Raw genomic sequence first — 17,284 nt, forward strand, 5'->3', positions numbered from 1 at the left:
TTTTCGTTGCAATCAACTGATATTTTCTTGGCCAAGTATCATAATCAGACTCTATTTGAGTTTTAACATAGTGAGCCATGCTTGGTGTACAGTGAAATATGTACAGTCCTTTTACAGAGTAGGATGTGGCACACACTTATTGGTACATGGCAGCACCTGTAAGGCTTCAGGACGTGGAGAAAAACTGTAGGATGGGTCCCGCTACACGAACATAGAGGTTGACAAAACGACTGACATAGCACACGTGGGGAGGTCGGCATTATTTTATTCGCACGGGACCCATGCCTCGATTGTGAGTGTGGTGTCATCCTTTGTGTCAAACATTATGTTCATTTGGCATTTTCCCTGCCAAGATGGGAATCTCCTAATTTCTTGCCTTACGGGAAATAAAAATATTAACAAAAACCGTAAACAATTCCCTACGTAGAAGTAACAAACCAATATATGCCAAAAGAATCACTACAATAAAGGCAAAACTTAATCAAGTATCCTGTCCAATTTGGATAAACAAACAGTTCCTCAATAAAACAGTACACTTATCACTCTCTTGAAAATAGATGAAAATTTAAATTGATATTTGATAATGAAAAATCCTACCATAACAACACAGCACTCTAAGCTCAGGCAGCCTCAGCATCCTCCACCACATGGACAACCTTGGCAGTTGGCTTAGCCAAAAGATCAGTGTACTCTTGGAAAGGAGATTTAGAAAACCGAGTCTCCCTCCATAAGTCTGGAGTAAGGAACCCGTAAGTCTTCAAAAGACAATCAAAAGTTGCCTGCAAACAAAAAGAAAATGTATTATTAGTCAAAAAAGACATAACTTTATAAGGTGAACTGAGAAAATAACAGAGAAATGTAGTCTAAACCTTAGTAGGGACAGGATTCTTCAATTATCGCAATTAGAAGTAAGAAACTAACAAATTCATCAGTTACCCACAGACATGATATGGAGTTCTATACTAATTCCAAGAGCCTAGGAATGGAAATAACCAAGCATTGGCATATCACTACATAGGAAAAAAGAAAACAAAACCATACAACAATGAAAAGGAGCATCAAAATGTCCTGAACGTACATATGTTACCCTGAGTATGTGTATATTATCATCAATCGCAAATTCACAAAGTACGAAAAATTTTGGTACCTCGAGCTTAGGTATTGTACACAGTCACAAACAGTGAATTCCTACGTTTATCTTAACATTTCAAAATTCAATGAAATTGCCAAAATCATAGAATCTAACGAGCCCTATATGAACCACACAAGATATCCACATTAATGTAAAAATGTATACTACAGCTATTGTGTTCCGATAAAGTATTCAATTAAGGCTGTATCTTGATCAGTTGATTGTATGCAACATACGCGATATCACGTCGCACAAAAGCATTCACGGTTTACAAAAGATTAGACAAGACTGCAATTATTTTGAAAAGTTTATAAGACCAATATAAACCATAATTGTGTCGATTGGAAATGTAACATTATAAAAATAACTGAACCAGTCGAAGATGCAAGCATATCCATGATGTTTCCATTCGATCATCCCAGAACAAATTTCATACATGAACATTGAACATGAATTTGTCTTGGGGTCTATAAATCCTTCACAACAAGATGCGAATGTATAGTACTATACTAGCATTAATACCAAACTATAAATGTTAAACCTAAATAAAATTAGCTCACACCTTTTGATTCGAAATTCGGTCTTGAACACAAAACTATGGAATGTAAGTTTGTATCTACTCCTTTGTTAGTATATACAAAATTCTTTGTATATGTAGAGCATACCTAAGCAAAACTAAATATTGAAAGACATTATATACGTGTAATAAAAAGGTAAAGCGAAAAATTTGGACCTTGACAAAGTTCCCAAGGGTTTTCGTGGATCCACGCGAGGACGTGAAGACATCCTCAATACCAGCAAACTGGAGCACCTTTTTGGGAACCCGGGCAGCAACAATCCCAGCTCCACGAGGAGCAGGAACCATCCGCACCGTGACAGAACCACACTTTCCGGTGACCTTACAGGGGACAGTGTGTGGCTTCCCAATCTTGTTCCCCCAGTACCCTCTCCTCACTGGAATAACCGACAGCTTGGCCAAGATAATAGAGCCACGAATGGCAGTAGCCACCTCCTTCGAGCACTTGACCCCGAGTCCTACGTGCCCGTTGCCGTCGCCGACAACCACAAACGCCTTGAACCTTGTTCTCTGTCCTGCCCGGGTCTGTTTCTGCACCGGCATGATTTTCATCACCTCGTCTTTTAGACTGGGACCTATCAGGATATCGATGATTTGATACTCCTTAATTGGGAGAGAATGTAGGTAGATTTGTTCTACAGATTTGATCTTTCCATCTCTCACAAGACGGCCGAGCTTTGTCACTGGCACCCAATCCTTCTCCTCATTATCACGGCGGCCTCGGCGGCCACCTCGCCCACGACCTCCCCTATCCCCTCCACGGCCACGGCCTCCGAATCCACGGCCAAAGCCTCCACGATCTCCAGCGCCTCTCTCCGCCATGTTTGTGGAAAGAGTCGATCTCCAGGTAAAAAAGTAATTTGGTCGACCTGTCGAAAGAGAGTGTACTTTGCGTTGTAGACAGAAACCCTAAATGATGAGGGTGAACTGAATATGGGCTTTTATCTTCTGAGGACCTACTAAGTTCATAAGGGCCTTGTGGGTTTAAGCTCAACAAACATGGGGTTCGAAAATTACGCCCATCCCTATTTTATCTTTTCATTTCGAAGATCAGAATTTAATTTAGTGAAAATTACACAATCGCAGGTCTTTGAAGATTACTTTTAAAAATTAAGGTATAAAGTTCAATTAAGCATAAATTAGATTTTAATTATATATTTTAATATTAATAATAATCTTATAATTAGCCCACCCCCCGCACTAAATTCATTTCCCCCTTTCTAGCTCACTCTCATTTCGACATTTCCCGTCTCTCTGAAAGAGTTTCTCCTCTCCGACGACATGGCACCTTAAGCGTTGAGGCACGACATCGGAGGTGCAGCTACCATTCGCAAAACTCCATCGCCGATGCTATTGCACGCGAATCAGTGGTGTAGTTTGTAAAAAAGATCGCGACGATCATGGTTGTGTCGGCGCCATTCGTTTGTCCGGGGATGTGAGCACCGATTCTTCTCTGTTCAGCGTTTGCCAGCCGACACTGCTGTGAACGGTGTGGTGTGGTGGCAGTATGGTGTGTTGTGGTGGTGAGTCTGTGAGGTGGATCTTGGTAGGACGATAGTGGTGGTGATGGTAGCGGCAATGCTTCTGTTGGCAGGGGGGATTTGGGTGGTGCTGGTGAGGATGGGAATGGTGTATAGTTGGGTGTTTGGTAGTGGTTGTCGTCCTGGTGGCTGTGGTGGTTTTTGACAGTGGAGACGATGGTCAGGGTGTGGGTTGGGCATCGTTGGTGTGTTTGGTGGTGGAGATCGTGGTGGATTCTGGCGACGGTGGAGGTGGTTGTTAGTGGCGGTGATTTGTTGGTGGTACTGGTGATGTCGTGGAGTTGGTGTTGGCGGTGGTTGTGATGGTGTTGTGGCCGGGGTGGTGTTTGTGACCAAGTGCTATGGTTGATCGGGATTTGGTGTTTGATGTCAGTGACCAATTATTTGGTCCCCCGGTGATTGATTATTAATTCGTGACTTAAAATTTGATTATTTTGTAATTAAAAAAGTAATTTGTGACCATCAAATTTGAAAATATATGACTTGTGATCTATAATTTTTTGGATTTGTAACCAATGACATAAATTGTGTCTTATATAGATAAATTGTGATCCGTGACCACGAAATAATCTATGACCTATCAAAGTTTTAATTCGTAACCTCGACATAATTTGTAACCAATTAATTTCATGACATATGACCTGTGAATAAATTTGTGACCTATAATTATGTGCACGTGATCATTAATTGTAATTATNATCTGGATTGGGTTTGTTGGGCCTAAACCAAACATTTGACTGGTCAGTCATCATAAGCCCATAGATTCGACCCAATTCATATACAATTAATGGATGGCAAGTTTCCCCGCCCCGATGGGTTGGCAGAGGGGGGCGTAACTCTCCGCCCCGTGGCGTCCTATGAAGTTAAAAATAAAGAATAATAAAATAATAATAAAAATAAAAATAAATAGGTTGACAAATGGGGCAAGCCACTATCTTGCGACTGCCCTGTCTAAGGCAGGGTGGGCGAGGGTGCCCCTATTGCCATCACTAATAATTATACCAATAATTTGGTCCATCATTATTTCCTCGTAGTTGCAAATATAGATTGAATAATGTTACCAAACACCAATGATGTTAGAATATGATTATTCTTGTTGTACATTGGCATGTACATAAGGGTATCCATAATGGACGCACTTATGTACACGTCAATGTACTCGTAGCAAAGTCCGTTAGAATATTAGTTTAGATAACATTGTATAATAAATTGAATTAAAGGTAAATTATGTTACTTATTTAACTATATTTATCATTTAATCTCTTTTTTGATCACCTAAATCGGTGTTGTAACACCGGTACACTGTTGGTGCTAAATCATGTAGATTAGGAGAAAATTTTCTAGTTTCAATATTTAAACCACTTAATTATTGATTTGTGTAATGTAGGCCCGTTATGTCAAAAAATCTGACTGTTTTAATTTCTTTTTTCTTTTTCACCTTTTCCTTACATTCGTTTCCGAATTTCCTTCCCCCCCTCTCTCCCTTTTCGCTCTTCTACAACTTTTCTTTACGATTTTTAGGGTATGTAAATTTCAAAAAATTCCATGACAAAATTTCCTTTGGCGCCGCCAAATACCTCTCCTCTCTACCTTAATAAGGCTAACTTCATAAATTGGCCCTAATGGATCCTCAATTATAGGATGCATTCAACATTTTGTATCCATAAGAGTTTTACAGAACTGACTATTAATTTAAATCTCAACACTAAAACGACAAATAAAATATACTTATCAAATATTATTGTTATTATTATTATTAAATAACAAGGTGAAATTTTTTCAAATGATCACTTAAGCACTTGGTTTTATAGGCAAAAATATTAGTCAAATTGAACAATCTAGTTGTTCAACCATATCTTTCTTAATTGATAATATTACTAATCCATTCAAGCTTCCATATAATATAGTTGATCGAAGATAAATCTTGATCAACTTCAACTTGAAAAAACATTTTTCTACAGATGCAACTGTAATATGTATGGCTAGTAGAATTTGAAAGCAATATAGGCATTTGAAAAACAACCATCACAAGTCTTCAAATATTTTAGTATATTAATTGCTCTCCATGTTCACTTGATAAATTATAGCTCAAGATTGTCAACTCTAAACATAATTTATCTACGTTAATATTCGAATGTCCATTATGTTTCAAATACTACTTAAGATTTCAACAAACTTCCATAGCATAATATATCCTCTCTAGATTAAAACAAAACTCAAAGGTCTCTTCATAACATTTAAATTATTTAAATCTAGTTTTAAGTGAAGATCAAGCTACATCAATGATAAAGAGGAAGTAATCAACTATAAAGATCCTTACGCTAGTTGTTCACTTCCATCAGTCTTCTTCCTTTTTCAAATCATAAAATGTTGCAGAAATACATCTTTAATTCTCATTTTACTTGCCATTTGTTTCACTTCATCTGTAGCAATTCAATTCATTTACATTGGCAAGTTCATTCATTTCCTCATTCTCAATTGATTTATTCACATTGTTATTGTTTTTCACATTCATTTATTCATTTTGAGTTCTGTACTCATGTTTTGAAGGCATGATATGACAATTTTCAGTGATTAGCCTAAAAAAATAATAATAAAATATTTCAACCATCTCACAATTACAGTTTTCAACATACATCACTATGTGCTCACGTACAATTGATCCAACAAGGGAAATGTGTTGATCAAGTTTTGTGGTGGTGTGTATTATTCTTACTATATTTGTTTTTCTTATTTATGCATTGTACTTAAATTGTTAAATATTCAGTCTTATTATAGATATAGTGAAAATAAAAAATAAAAAAGATTAAATTTTAAAAGAAAATTCAAAAAAATTTAAATATTACAAAAATAAAAATAATATTTTTTTTTTCAGATGATTGCGTGCTTGTGTGTCAATTAGATTGCCCTATCGCCTAATAATGATTATATGTATGTGAAATTATGATTAATTCATGATTTGTGATTAGACTATGCTACTTGTGCTTAATTGTATTAGTATACATAATTCTTATCCGTTTAAGACCATATCATTGAGCACATGCACTTTTAATTGTTATTTAGGTTTGAAAACTTTCATGTACTAGATTGAATTATTTGAGTTGGTAGAACTATGTTGCAATTTTGTCCTACAAGTCTATTCTAAACTTTACTCACTTAACCAACGTGCAATAACAGTTCATGGGTGATAGAATTGATAAATAAGATTAGTTAGATATGTGTTAAATCCGTGAATGATTATTTTTGTAGAGAGATTTTAACATGTGAAAACTAGGTATTAGCCGTATGTTGGGATATAATACCAACTACTCATCCTCAAAAGGTATTGCTTTAGTCATAGCAAAAGGGGAAAAAATTGCCATGTTACAAGGATACTCTCTAAAAGATCTTTTAGAGTACATCAAATAAATAAATTCCAATGAAACAAAAAGACAAATAAAGTATGTTTGAAACAAGTATAAAAACGAGCATGAAATAGAAGATGCACATAGCTTATGATATGATCCAAGGCACAAAAACAAGTTAGAGCAAGGACCCGTTGATTGTTGAAGAAGGACCGATGACTAGATCGCAAGCAAATAGGGTTAAAGACGCGATGAGATTACTTGCTCAAGTTGCAGTGGATGAAAAATTGATCATGGCAAGCAAAGAATCAAGTTTCATGTTTGGCTTAAAGGAAGAAACAAGATGATTTAACGTGATTCAAGTAATGGACGGAGAGGCTGGTCGAGTTAACCAAGCTATGCGACTGCATAACTTGTTGCAGAAATTCAGCTGGAGGAATTGAAGTGGTCTATGCAAACACATAGACTTGTACTATGCGGTTGCATAAATTAAAGTGCTCGAATGTTCCAAATTCGTGAAAATATCCTATTTATGTTAAAACACTATTTGTTGGCATCTTTTGTAATTTTTAGGATTCTATTTTGTTTCAACTAGGGTTTTATGAGTTCTTTATAAATAGAACTCATTATTTTCATTAGAACAACTTTATTCATATATACAATTGAGAGATTAATTTATGAGCATATTTTTACTTTCGATTCTTATTCTTTGTTGAACTAATTCTGAATTTATTGAGATTTGTTTCTTGTGGCATTCAAACAATCCGGGTGAGATTCTTGAGTTTTGTGATTACAAGGTCAATATATTGTCGGCGATTGTGTTGGTTCTTTAGTTCAATATATTTTATCAAACTATAAGCTTTGATTTCTTGACTTTCCCGAGTTGAATCAATCTTGTGAGGATTTCACAACTACCATTGCTTCGTAGGTTCACATCAGTCGGTACCAGAGCTTAGGCTCCAAAAATCAAGGTTATATCATTTTTCTTTTTATTTGAGTCTTTTGTCTTGTTTTGTTTTCCTTCTTTGCGTTCTTCGTCTTTTGGGTACATGAGTCCATAAATGTACCCAAAAAATTTTAAAAGTTGTTTATGTGCTCATTTAACACCCAAATCAAAATCTGTTTCTTTTACTGGTATCGTAGTTGAATTTTCAAGCAAAAAAATCTAGAAATTACTAGCAGCATATAATTTTATTTTCCTTGAGTCAGAAAAGGAGTGTCCAATCAAAATTCAAAAACCACTTTTCTTGAATTAATATTTGTTCTCATTCAAAGTATCAAATTCCTTTACTTCTTTTCTTTCCTTCCTTGAGTATTCTAAGTTACAATAACTCACTCACATCCTAGTTTGAATTCTTCAACGATAAAACTTGGTTGAGATCGAATTAGTTCTTTCAAGCAATTGAGCAAAAGCATTGAGTGGATAAAGGCAGGAGTGGTGAGACTAATAGAGCTAAACTTGAGTGATACATGAGCATATACACGTGAGGCAAATATTATTTTAGATTTACGATGCCTAACAGAGACGAACCTACGTCAAGCGAAAATCATAATCAAGTCAAATGAGGTTATGCGACAGTTCACGATGTTCAAAGATGTGAGAGACATGTTGGATAAGTAAGAGGTGTGGATGGAGAAACAAGACCCCATTGTTTGCTAATGTACATAGGAAACAACCTCGAAGAGTTTCCAATGCAAGGAGGTAAGGTAGGCAGGAGCGTAGGATGGAGGTTCGTGATGAACATGAAGCCGATAGTGATATTGATGAGGAAGAAAAGAGTTAAGAAGAATGAGTGATAGATGAGTTAGGCATCAAATGAGGGGTATAGAAACTATTGGAAATGGAGTTGATTGAAGTATGGGCAATATCAAAATGATAATTCCTTCATTCAAAGGAAAGAGTAGTCCGAAGACATACTTAGAGTGGGAGAAGAAGATAGAGTTGATATTTGATTGCCATAGCTACTCGAAGGATAAGAAGGTAAATATTGTGGTGCTTGAGTTTACCGATTATGCTATTGCTTGGTGGGATCAAGTTGTAACATCTAAGAGGATGAAAAAAGATTGAGAGAAATAGAGAGCAAGAGAGAAAATAAGGAGGCGATTGGTAGTAAAAACAAAAGAGTAAAGCCACAAGATAGAAAAGAAAAAGAGTCTCCCAAGAGGAGAGAGAAGTCGATAGTGAACTTCTTTGCAAAAGGGAGTGAGTTGAAGAGGGTAATAGTTGAGAAGCAACCAACGATCCTGTTGGTTTATAAGTAGCCACTTCTCAATCCTGAGGAACCTAACACACCATTGGCTACTTCTTTATTGCAAGAATTTGAAGCGTGTTCCTGGAAGAATGTCTAGTGGGTTACCACCCATTCAAAGTATTGAATATCAAATTGATTTCATACATGGAGCTGTCATTCCAAATAGGCCGACCGAAGTAATCTTGAGGAGACCAAGGAGCTTCAAAGGCGGAGGAATTGATGAGCAAATGATATGTGAGGAAGAGTATGAGTCTATATATTGTGTCAGTGCTACTTGTGCTAAAAAAAATGGAACCTGGAATATTTGTGTGGATTGTTGGACCATCAAGAGCAAGTTTTTATACATGGGAGTACATTCGATGTTGTAACGGTAAAGTATCATCATTCTATTCTGGTGTTAGGTGATATGTTAGATGAATTACATGGCTTACGCATAAAATCGATCTTAAAAATGGTTATCACCAAATTAGGATGAGGGAAGGAGATGAATGAAAAATCACTTTTAAAACTCAATATGGATCGTATGAGTGGTTAGTTACGCCATTTGGACTTACCAATGCACTTAACACATATGTGTGATTAATGAATCATGTTTTGCATGCATTCATAGGTAAATTTGTAGTAGTTTGCTTCAATAACATTTTGGTATATATTACAGACTTTGATGAGCATATAAAGCATTTAAGATGTGTGCTTGTGGCCTTAAGACAATAACAATTTTATGCTAATTTTAGAAAGTGTACATTTTGCATGGAAAAAGTTATTTTTCTTGAATACTTTATTAGTGCCAAGGGAATAGACGTTGATGAGGAAAAAATCAAGGCTATCAAGGAATGGTGAATACCTAAAAGCATAACTGAGGTACGAAGTTGATAAGGAAAAAGTCAAGGCTATTAAGGAATAGCCAACATAACTGAGGTAAGAAGCTTTTACGACTTGGCTAGTTTCTACAGGCATTTTGTTAAAGACTTTAGCACCATTGCCACACCATTCATGGAAGTTGTCAAAAAAGGTCTCGAATTTCAATGGGGGCGTTCAACATGAGCATGCATTTAACACTATTAATGATATGTTATGTAAAGTATTAGTTTTAGCACTTCCTAATTTTGACAAACGTTTGATATTGAATGTGATGCCTTAGGTATATGTATTGGTGTTGTTTTAATGCACGATAAAAGGTTAATAGCTTACTTTAGTGAAAAGCTAAGTGGAGCAACTCTCAGTTATCCCACAAATGACAAGAAATTGTATGCACTTGCTCGAGCGTCGGAAACATGACAGTACTATCTATGGCCAAAGAAGTTCAATGAGTCTTTAAAGCATTTGAGGGGGTAAGGTAAGCTAATTAAGAAGCATGTAAGGTGGATTGAATTCATCGAGACCTTTTCATACGTCATTCGGTATAAACAAGGTAATGAAAATGTGGTAGCAGATGCTTTGTCACGAGTGTATGTACTTCTAACTTCCTTAAGTGCTAAATTTCTGGGATTTAAATATGTTAAGGACATGTATAATAATAACCCGAATTTTTCTAGTATATACGAATCATATGATAAATGGACTATAGATAAATTCTTTAAGCATGATGAGTATTTATTTTGGGAAAACAAGTTACGTGTTCTTAAATGTTTGATGAGAGAATTGTTAATAAGAGAAGCACATAGTGGAGGCTTAATGAGACATTTTGGTGTTAAGAAGGCCTTATAGATGTTAGGTGAACATTTTTATTGGCTTAAGATGAAAATTGATGTTAATCGGATTTGTAATAGATGCATCCCTTGTAAAAGGCTAAGTCTAAGATTTTACCTCAATGCTTGTATACACCATTACCTATTTCTAGTGAACCTTGAGTTGACATATCCCTGGATTTCGTATTGGATTTACCTAGGACTAAGAAAGGAAAAGATTCCATATTTGTGGTGGTAAATAGATTTAGTAAGATGACACATTTCTTCCATATCATAAAGCTGATGATGCCATTATTATAATGTATCTATTCTTTAAGGAAGTAGTGCGCTTACATGGGATTTCTAGGAGCATTGTATTAGATAGGGATGTTAAATTTCTTAATCACTTTTGAAGGATTTTGTGGAATAAGTTAGGCACTAAGTTATTGTTTTCTACTACTTGTTATCCACAAACCAATGGCCAAATTGAGGTTGCTAATAGGACCATGATACAATTGTTATGTACTATATTTAATAAGAACTTGAAGAGTTAGGAGGAGTGCTTACCACTCAATGTATTTGTATATAATATGACCACGCATTCTACTAATTCTTGTTCGTCTTTTAAAATTGTATATGATTTTAATCCACTAACACCTTTGGATTTAATTCATTTACCTATTAATGAAAGATGTAGCTTAGATAGGAAGAAGAAGGGCGACTTGATGAAATTAGTCTACGAAAAGGTAAGATTGCAAATTGAGAAGAAGAACAAACACTTTGCTTTTTAAGCAAACATGGAAGGAAAAGTGTTACATTTGAACCCGAGGATTGGGTTTGGTTATACTTACGAAAAGAATACTTTCCAAGATAAAGGAAATTTTGGAGTTGCATCCACGGGGCGATGGTCAATTTCAAGTCCTTGAAAGGATTAATGACAACGCAGAAAAACTAGATCTTCATTGCAAATGGCAGTTCTCAAGCACTTTAAACGGCTCCTCCAATGCCTTTTTATACCCTTCAACTGACTTGTATGTAATAACCGCAAACCCTCTAAACTTATTAGTTGCAGGATCAAGCCCTATTGGCCCTTCTTCAATCTCTCCGAACTTCCTAAAAAACTCCTTAAGCTTCTCCGCATTCACATTGGGCCCCACATTCCCCACAAAAACCTTCCAGCTACTGGGCTCCGATGACTGAGTTGGGGTCGTAGGACCCGCTGAAGCCAATTGGCATGATACCATCCGGTTCCCAATTTTTTTCTGGGGAACTTTCAATGCCTTCTTAGCAGCTGCCCGGGTCTTGAAGAGAACAAATGCATAGCCCTTTGCCCTACCCGTATTCTTATCTGTAATTAGCTTGCTGTCCTCAATTTCTCCAAAGGGCTTGAAGGCCATGAGGAGCTGGTCGGAGGTGGCATCCCAGCCGATCCCATGGACAAATATTTTCCGGTGGGTCGGGTCAGAGTCGGCTACTTGGACAATCTTGTCAAAAAGCACGGTGTCCTTCGTAGCCGCCTCTTTAAGGAGGTCTATTACTTGGTCTTTTCCAAAGGGTTCTAATAGCTCTCGGATGGTGGCCCGTTTTGATTCCTCATCATTTTCTTCTTCCTCTTCCGATGAGGACTCTTCTTCTTCCTCTTCGGATGAGGACTCTTCTTCCTCCTCTTCTTCCGATTCCTCTTCTTCTGATTCTTCTTCAGAGGTTTCTTCTTCCTCCTCTTCCACTTCTTCTGGTACTACTGCCACAACTTTGGGTTTTTGTACTTGCGATTGTTGAGAGGAAGCGGCTTTTCGTTTCCTGGCCATTGGAAGAAGGTTACCAATTAGGAGGCTATCAATTAGGGTTTTAGTGTTTTGAATTTAGGAATTATATTGTCATAGAATGTCGAACGCGGCGTAAGGTGGAATCTGGATTGGGTTTGTTGGGCCTAAACCAAACATTTGACTGGTCAGTCATCATAAGCCCATAGATTCGACCCAATTCATATATAATTAATGGATGGCAAGTTTCCCCGCCCCGACGGGTTGGCAGAGGGGGGCGTAACTCTCCGCCCTGTGGCGTCCTATGAAGTTAAAAATAAAGAATAATAAAATAATAATAAAAATAAAAATAAATAGGTTGACAAATGGGGCAAGCCACTATCTTGCGACTGCCCTGTCTAAGGCAGGGTGGGCGAGGGTGGCCCTATTGCCATCACTAATAATTATACCAATAATTTGGTCCATCATTATTTCCTCGTAGTTGCAAATGTAGATTGAATAATGTTGCCAAACACCAATGATGTTAGAATATGATTATTCTTGTTGTACATTGGCATGTACATAAGGGTATCCATAATGGACGCACTTATGTACACGTCAATGTACGTGTAGCAAAGTCCGTTAGAATATTAGTTTAGATAACATTGTATAATAAATTGAATTAAAGGTAAATTATGTTACTTATTTAACTATATTTATCATTTAATCTCTTTTTTGATCACCTAAATCGGTGTTGTAACACCGGTACACTGTTGGTGCTAAATCATGTAGATTAGGAGAAAATTTTCTAGTTTCAATATTTAAACCACTTAATTATTGATTTGTGTAATGTAGGCCCGTTATGTCAAAAAATCTGACTGTTTTAATTTCTTTTTTCTTTTTCACCTTTTCCTTACATTCGTTTCCGAATTTCCTTCCCCCCTCTCCCTTTTCGCTCTTCTACAACTTTTCTTTACGATTTTTAGGGTATGTAAATTTCAAAAAATTCCATGACAAAATTTCCTTTGGCGCCGCCAAATACCTCTCCTCTCTACCTTAATAAGGCTAACTTCATAAATTGGCCCTAATGGATCCTCAATTATAGGATGCATTCAACATTTTGTATCCATAAGAGTTTTACAGAACTGACTATTAATTTAAATCTCAACACTAAAACGACAAATAAAATATACTTATCAAATATTATTGTTATTATTATTATTAAATAACAAGGTGAAATTTTTTCAAATGATCACTTAAGCACTTGGTTTTATAGGCAAAAATATTAGTCAAATTGAACAATCTAGTTGTTCAACCATATCTTTCTTAATTGATAATATTACTAATCCATTCAAGCTTCCATATAATATAGTTGATCGAAGATAAATCTTGATCAACTTCAACTTGAAAAAACATTTTTCTACAGATGCAACTGTAATATGTATGGCTAGTAGAATTTGAAAGCAATATAGGCATTTGAAAAACAACCATCACATGTCTTCAAATATTTTAGTATATTAATTGCTCTCCATGTTCACTTGATAAATTATAGCTCAAGATTGTCAACTCTAAACATAATTTATCTACGTTAATATTCGAATGTCCATTATGTTTCAAATACTACTTAAGATTTCAACAAACTTCCATAGCATAATATATCCTCTCTAGATTAAAACAAAACTCAAAGGTCTCTTCATAACATTTAAATTATTTAAATCTAGTTTTAAGTGAAGATCAAGCTACATCAATGATAAAGAGGAAGTAATCAACTATAAAGATCCTTACGCTAGTTGTTCACTTCCATCAGTCTTCTTCCTTTTTCAAATCATAAAATGTTGCAGAAATACATCTTTAATTCTCATTTTACTTGCCATTTGTTTCACTTCATCTGTAGCAATTCAATTCATTTACATTGGCAAGTTCATTCATTTCCTCATTCTCAATTGATTTATTCACATTGTTATTGTTTTTCACATTCATTTATTCATTTTGAGTTCTGTACTCATGTTTTGAAGGCATGATATGACAATTGTTCAATGACTAGCCTAAAAAAAAAATAATAAAATATTTCAACCATCTCACAATTAAAGTTTTCAACATACATCACTATGTGCTCATGTACAATTGATCCAACAAACATCACCATGGGTGTTGTGCAAAATGTATTGAAGAACACTACATTGACATTGCAAGTTGAAAAAACTAAACCACAATAAAATTCAAAATTCAAAAATTACAAAATGTTCCCACAAAAAAGTTGGAAATAGCAAAATACATAAAAATTTTAAATTAGCATTTGTTTGTACCTAAAGCTCCCGAATCACACATTTATAATTCTTAGCAGGTGATAGCAAACACATGGAAAAGCTATATCAGTGTAGAAATAGTAAAGCTATGTGCACTCACGTATACCAATAAAGTGCACAAAGTACATATAAACGATATATAAATTTTCTCAAGTAGGGAAAACATCAATTCTTTGCAAAAATATGAGAAGTGAGATCTCATATATTTAATGAAGGCAAATGATAAGTGAAAAATACACTTATTCGTGTTTTTAAACTTGATTATTTATAGACTATTGAGTGAATATTTACCTAGTATGCATTTGACGTAAAAAAATATGATTGTGAACTCAATTAAAGTTGATTCGAAACAATTGAAGATCTACCAATTACATACGATCAATTAGAAGAGCAAATAGAGAAATCGAAAGAGATTCAAGAGTTTTGGGAGCTAAATACGACATTCGAAAAAGTTTAGAGACTTAATTACGGATAATTATGGAACTAGGAGGATCAAAATATAAAGATCTAAAGATAAAGGATCCATGATGCATATAAGAGGGGACTCAAGCTAAACAAAAGGAGGAATTCAAGGGCCAAAATGAACATGGAGCAAAGGTGTTCCATTTGTTTAAAAATTTAAACGATTGAATGAACTAATGAAAAGAATTGATTACTATCTTTTTGCTACACTTATAGTAGAACTGAAATCAAACCAATAGTTCTGGTCTGATACCAAAAATTACATGGAATTGAATGGTTCCATTTACAAAATATTCAAAATTTAATAGATGGATAATTGGAAGAGTTTCGCACTACATTGCATAAAGTAAAAGATACTCAAGCAGTTAAGGCACTGGCTCATTGATTGCAACATGAACATTTTCTTATGTAGAATATCGAGGCACAAGCTCGCCAGAGGCAGCACAAGGAGTACATCAAATGGCATAAAACTAATGCAATCGTTAGGTGATAGGAGCACGAGGCATTAACGGGCTAATTTGCTCGATTGTTCCTATAGTAGGACTTCCATCCACCTCCACTGCATAAAGTGATCACAGCATTGAAGACATCTAGGATGTACAATATTCTCTCTCTTTTTGTTTTGTTCGTTTACACATCAAGGGAAATGTGTTGATCAAGTTTTGTGGTGGTGTGTATTATTCTTACTATATTTGTTTTTCTTATTTATGCATTGTACTTAAATTGTTAAATATTCAGTCTTATTATGGATATAGTGAAAATAAAAAATAAAAAAGATTAAATTTTAAAAGAAAATTCAAAAAAAATTAAATATTACAAAAATAAAAATTATTATTATTATTTTTAATTCTCTTTAGATGATTGCTTGCTTGTGTGTCAATTAGATTGCCCTATCGCCTAATAATGATTATATGTACGTGAAATTATGATTAATTCATGACTTGTGATTAGACTATGCTACTTGTGCTTATTTGTAAACATAATTCTTATCCATTTAAGACCATATCATTGAGCACATGCACTTTTAATTGTTATTTAGGTTTGAAAACTTTCATGTACTAGATTGAATTGTTTGAGTTGGTAGCACTATGTTGCAATTTTGTCCTACAAGTCTATTCTAAACTTTACTCACTTAACCAACGTGCAATAACAGTTCATGGGTGATAGAATTGATAAATGTGATTAGTTAGATATGTGTTAAATCCGTGAATGATTATTTGTGTAGAGTGATTTTAAGTAACATGTGAAAACTAGGTATGCTGGGGATTTAATACCAACTACTCATCCTCAAAAGTTATTACTTTAGTCATAGCAAAAGGGGGGAAAAATAGCCATGTTACCAGGATACTCTCTAAAAGATCTTTTAGAGTACATCAAATGAATAAATTCCAATGAAACAAAAAGACAAATAAAGTATGTTTGAAACAAGTATAAAAACGAGCATGAAACAGAAGATGCACATAGCTTATGATATGATCCAAGGCACAAAAACAAGTTAGAGCAAGGACCCGTTGATTGTTGAAGAAGGGCCGATGACTAGATAGCAAGCAAAGAGGGTTAAAGAAGCGATGAGATTACTTGCTCAAGTTGCAGTGGATGAAAAATTGATCATGGCAAGCAAAGAATCAAGTTTCATGTTTGGCTCAAAGGAAGAAACAAGATGGTTTAACGTGATTAAAGTAATGGACGGAGAGGCTGGTCGAGTTAAGCAAGCTATGCGACTGTATAACTTGTTGCAGAAATTCAGCTCGAGGAATTGAAGTGGTCTATGCAAACACATAGACTTGTACTATGCCGTTGCATAAAGTAAAGTGCTCGAATGTTCCAAATTCGTGAAAGTATCCTATTTATGTTAAAACACTATTTGTTGGCATCTTTTGTAATTTTTAGGATTCTATTTCGTTTCAACTAGGGTTTTATGAGTTCTTTATAAATAGAACTCATTATTTTCATTAGAACAACTTTATTCATATATACAATCGAGAGATTAATTTATGAGCATATTTTTACTTTCGATTCTTATTCTTCGTTGAACTAATTCTGAATTTATCGAGATTTGTTTCTTGTGGCATTCAAACAATTCGGGTGAGATTCTTGAGTTTTGTGATTACGAGGTCAATATATTGTCGGCGATTGTGTTGGTTCTTTAGTTCAATATATTTTATCAAACTGTAAGCTTTGATTTCTTGACTTTCCCTAGTTGAATCAATCTTGTGTGGATTTCACAGCTACCATTGCTTCGTAGGTTCACACCAGTCGGT

At 35.2% G+C, this 17,284-nt stretch overlaps 2 protein-coding genes across 2 annotated transcripts; both read right to left on the bottom strand.

The window, feature by feature from the left end:
* Nucleotides 1-443: 443 nt before the first annotated feature.
* LOC111399575 (40S ribosomal protein S2-3-like) lies at nucleotides 444-2,648 on the bottom strand. The gene is made up of 2 exons (XM_023026966.1): nucleotides 1,866-2,648; nucleotides 444-779 (listed from the first exon to the last, which is right to left on the bottom strand). The coding sequence occupies exons 1-2, from the start codon at nucleotides 2,529-2,531 to the stop codon at nucleotides 621-623; spliced, it is 825 nt and encodes a 274-aa protein (XP_022882734.1). The 5' UTR covers nucleotides 2,532-2,648; the 3' UTR covers nucleotides 444-620.
* An 8,823-nt stretch (nucleotides 2,649-11,471) lies between these two features.
* LOC111399576 (UBP1-associated protein 2A-like) lies at nucleotides 11,472-12,375 on the bottom strand. Its single transcript, XM_023026967.1, has one exon. It carries the CDS (start codon nucleotides 12,319-12,321, stop codon nucleotides 11,473-11,475), a length of 849 nt encoding a protein of 282 aa, XP_022882735.1. The 5' UTR covers nucleotides 12,322-12,375; the 3' UTR covers nucleotide 11,472.
* Between the last annotated feature and the right edge of the window lie 4,909 nt (nucleotides 12,376-17,284).

The sequence above is a fragment of the Olea europaea genome, chromosome 9 (assembly GCF_002742605.1).
Source record: "Olea europaea var. sylvestris chromosome 9, O_europaea_v1, whole genome shotgun sequence".
Lineage (NCBI taxonomy): Eukaryota > Viridiplantae > Streptophyta > Magnoliopsida > Lamiales > Oleaceae > Olea > Olea europaea.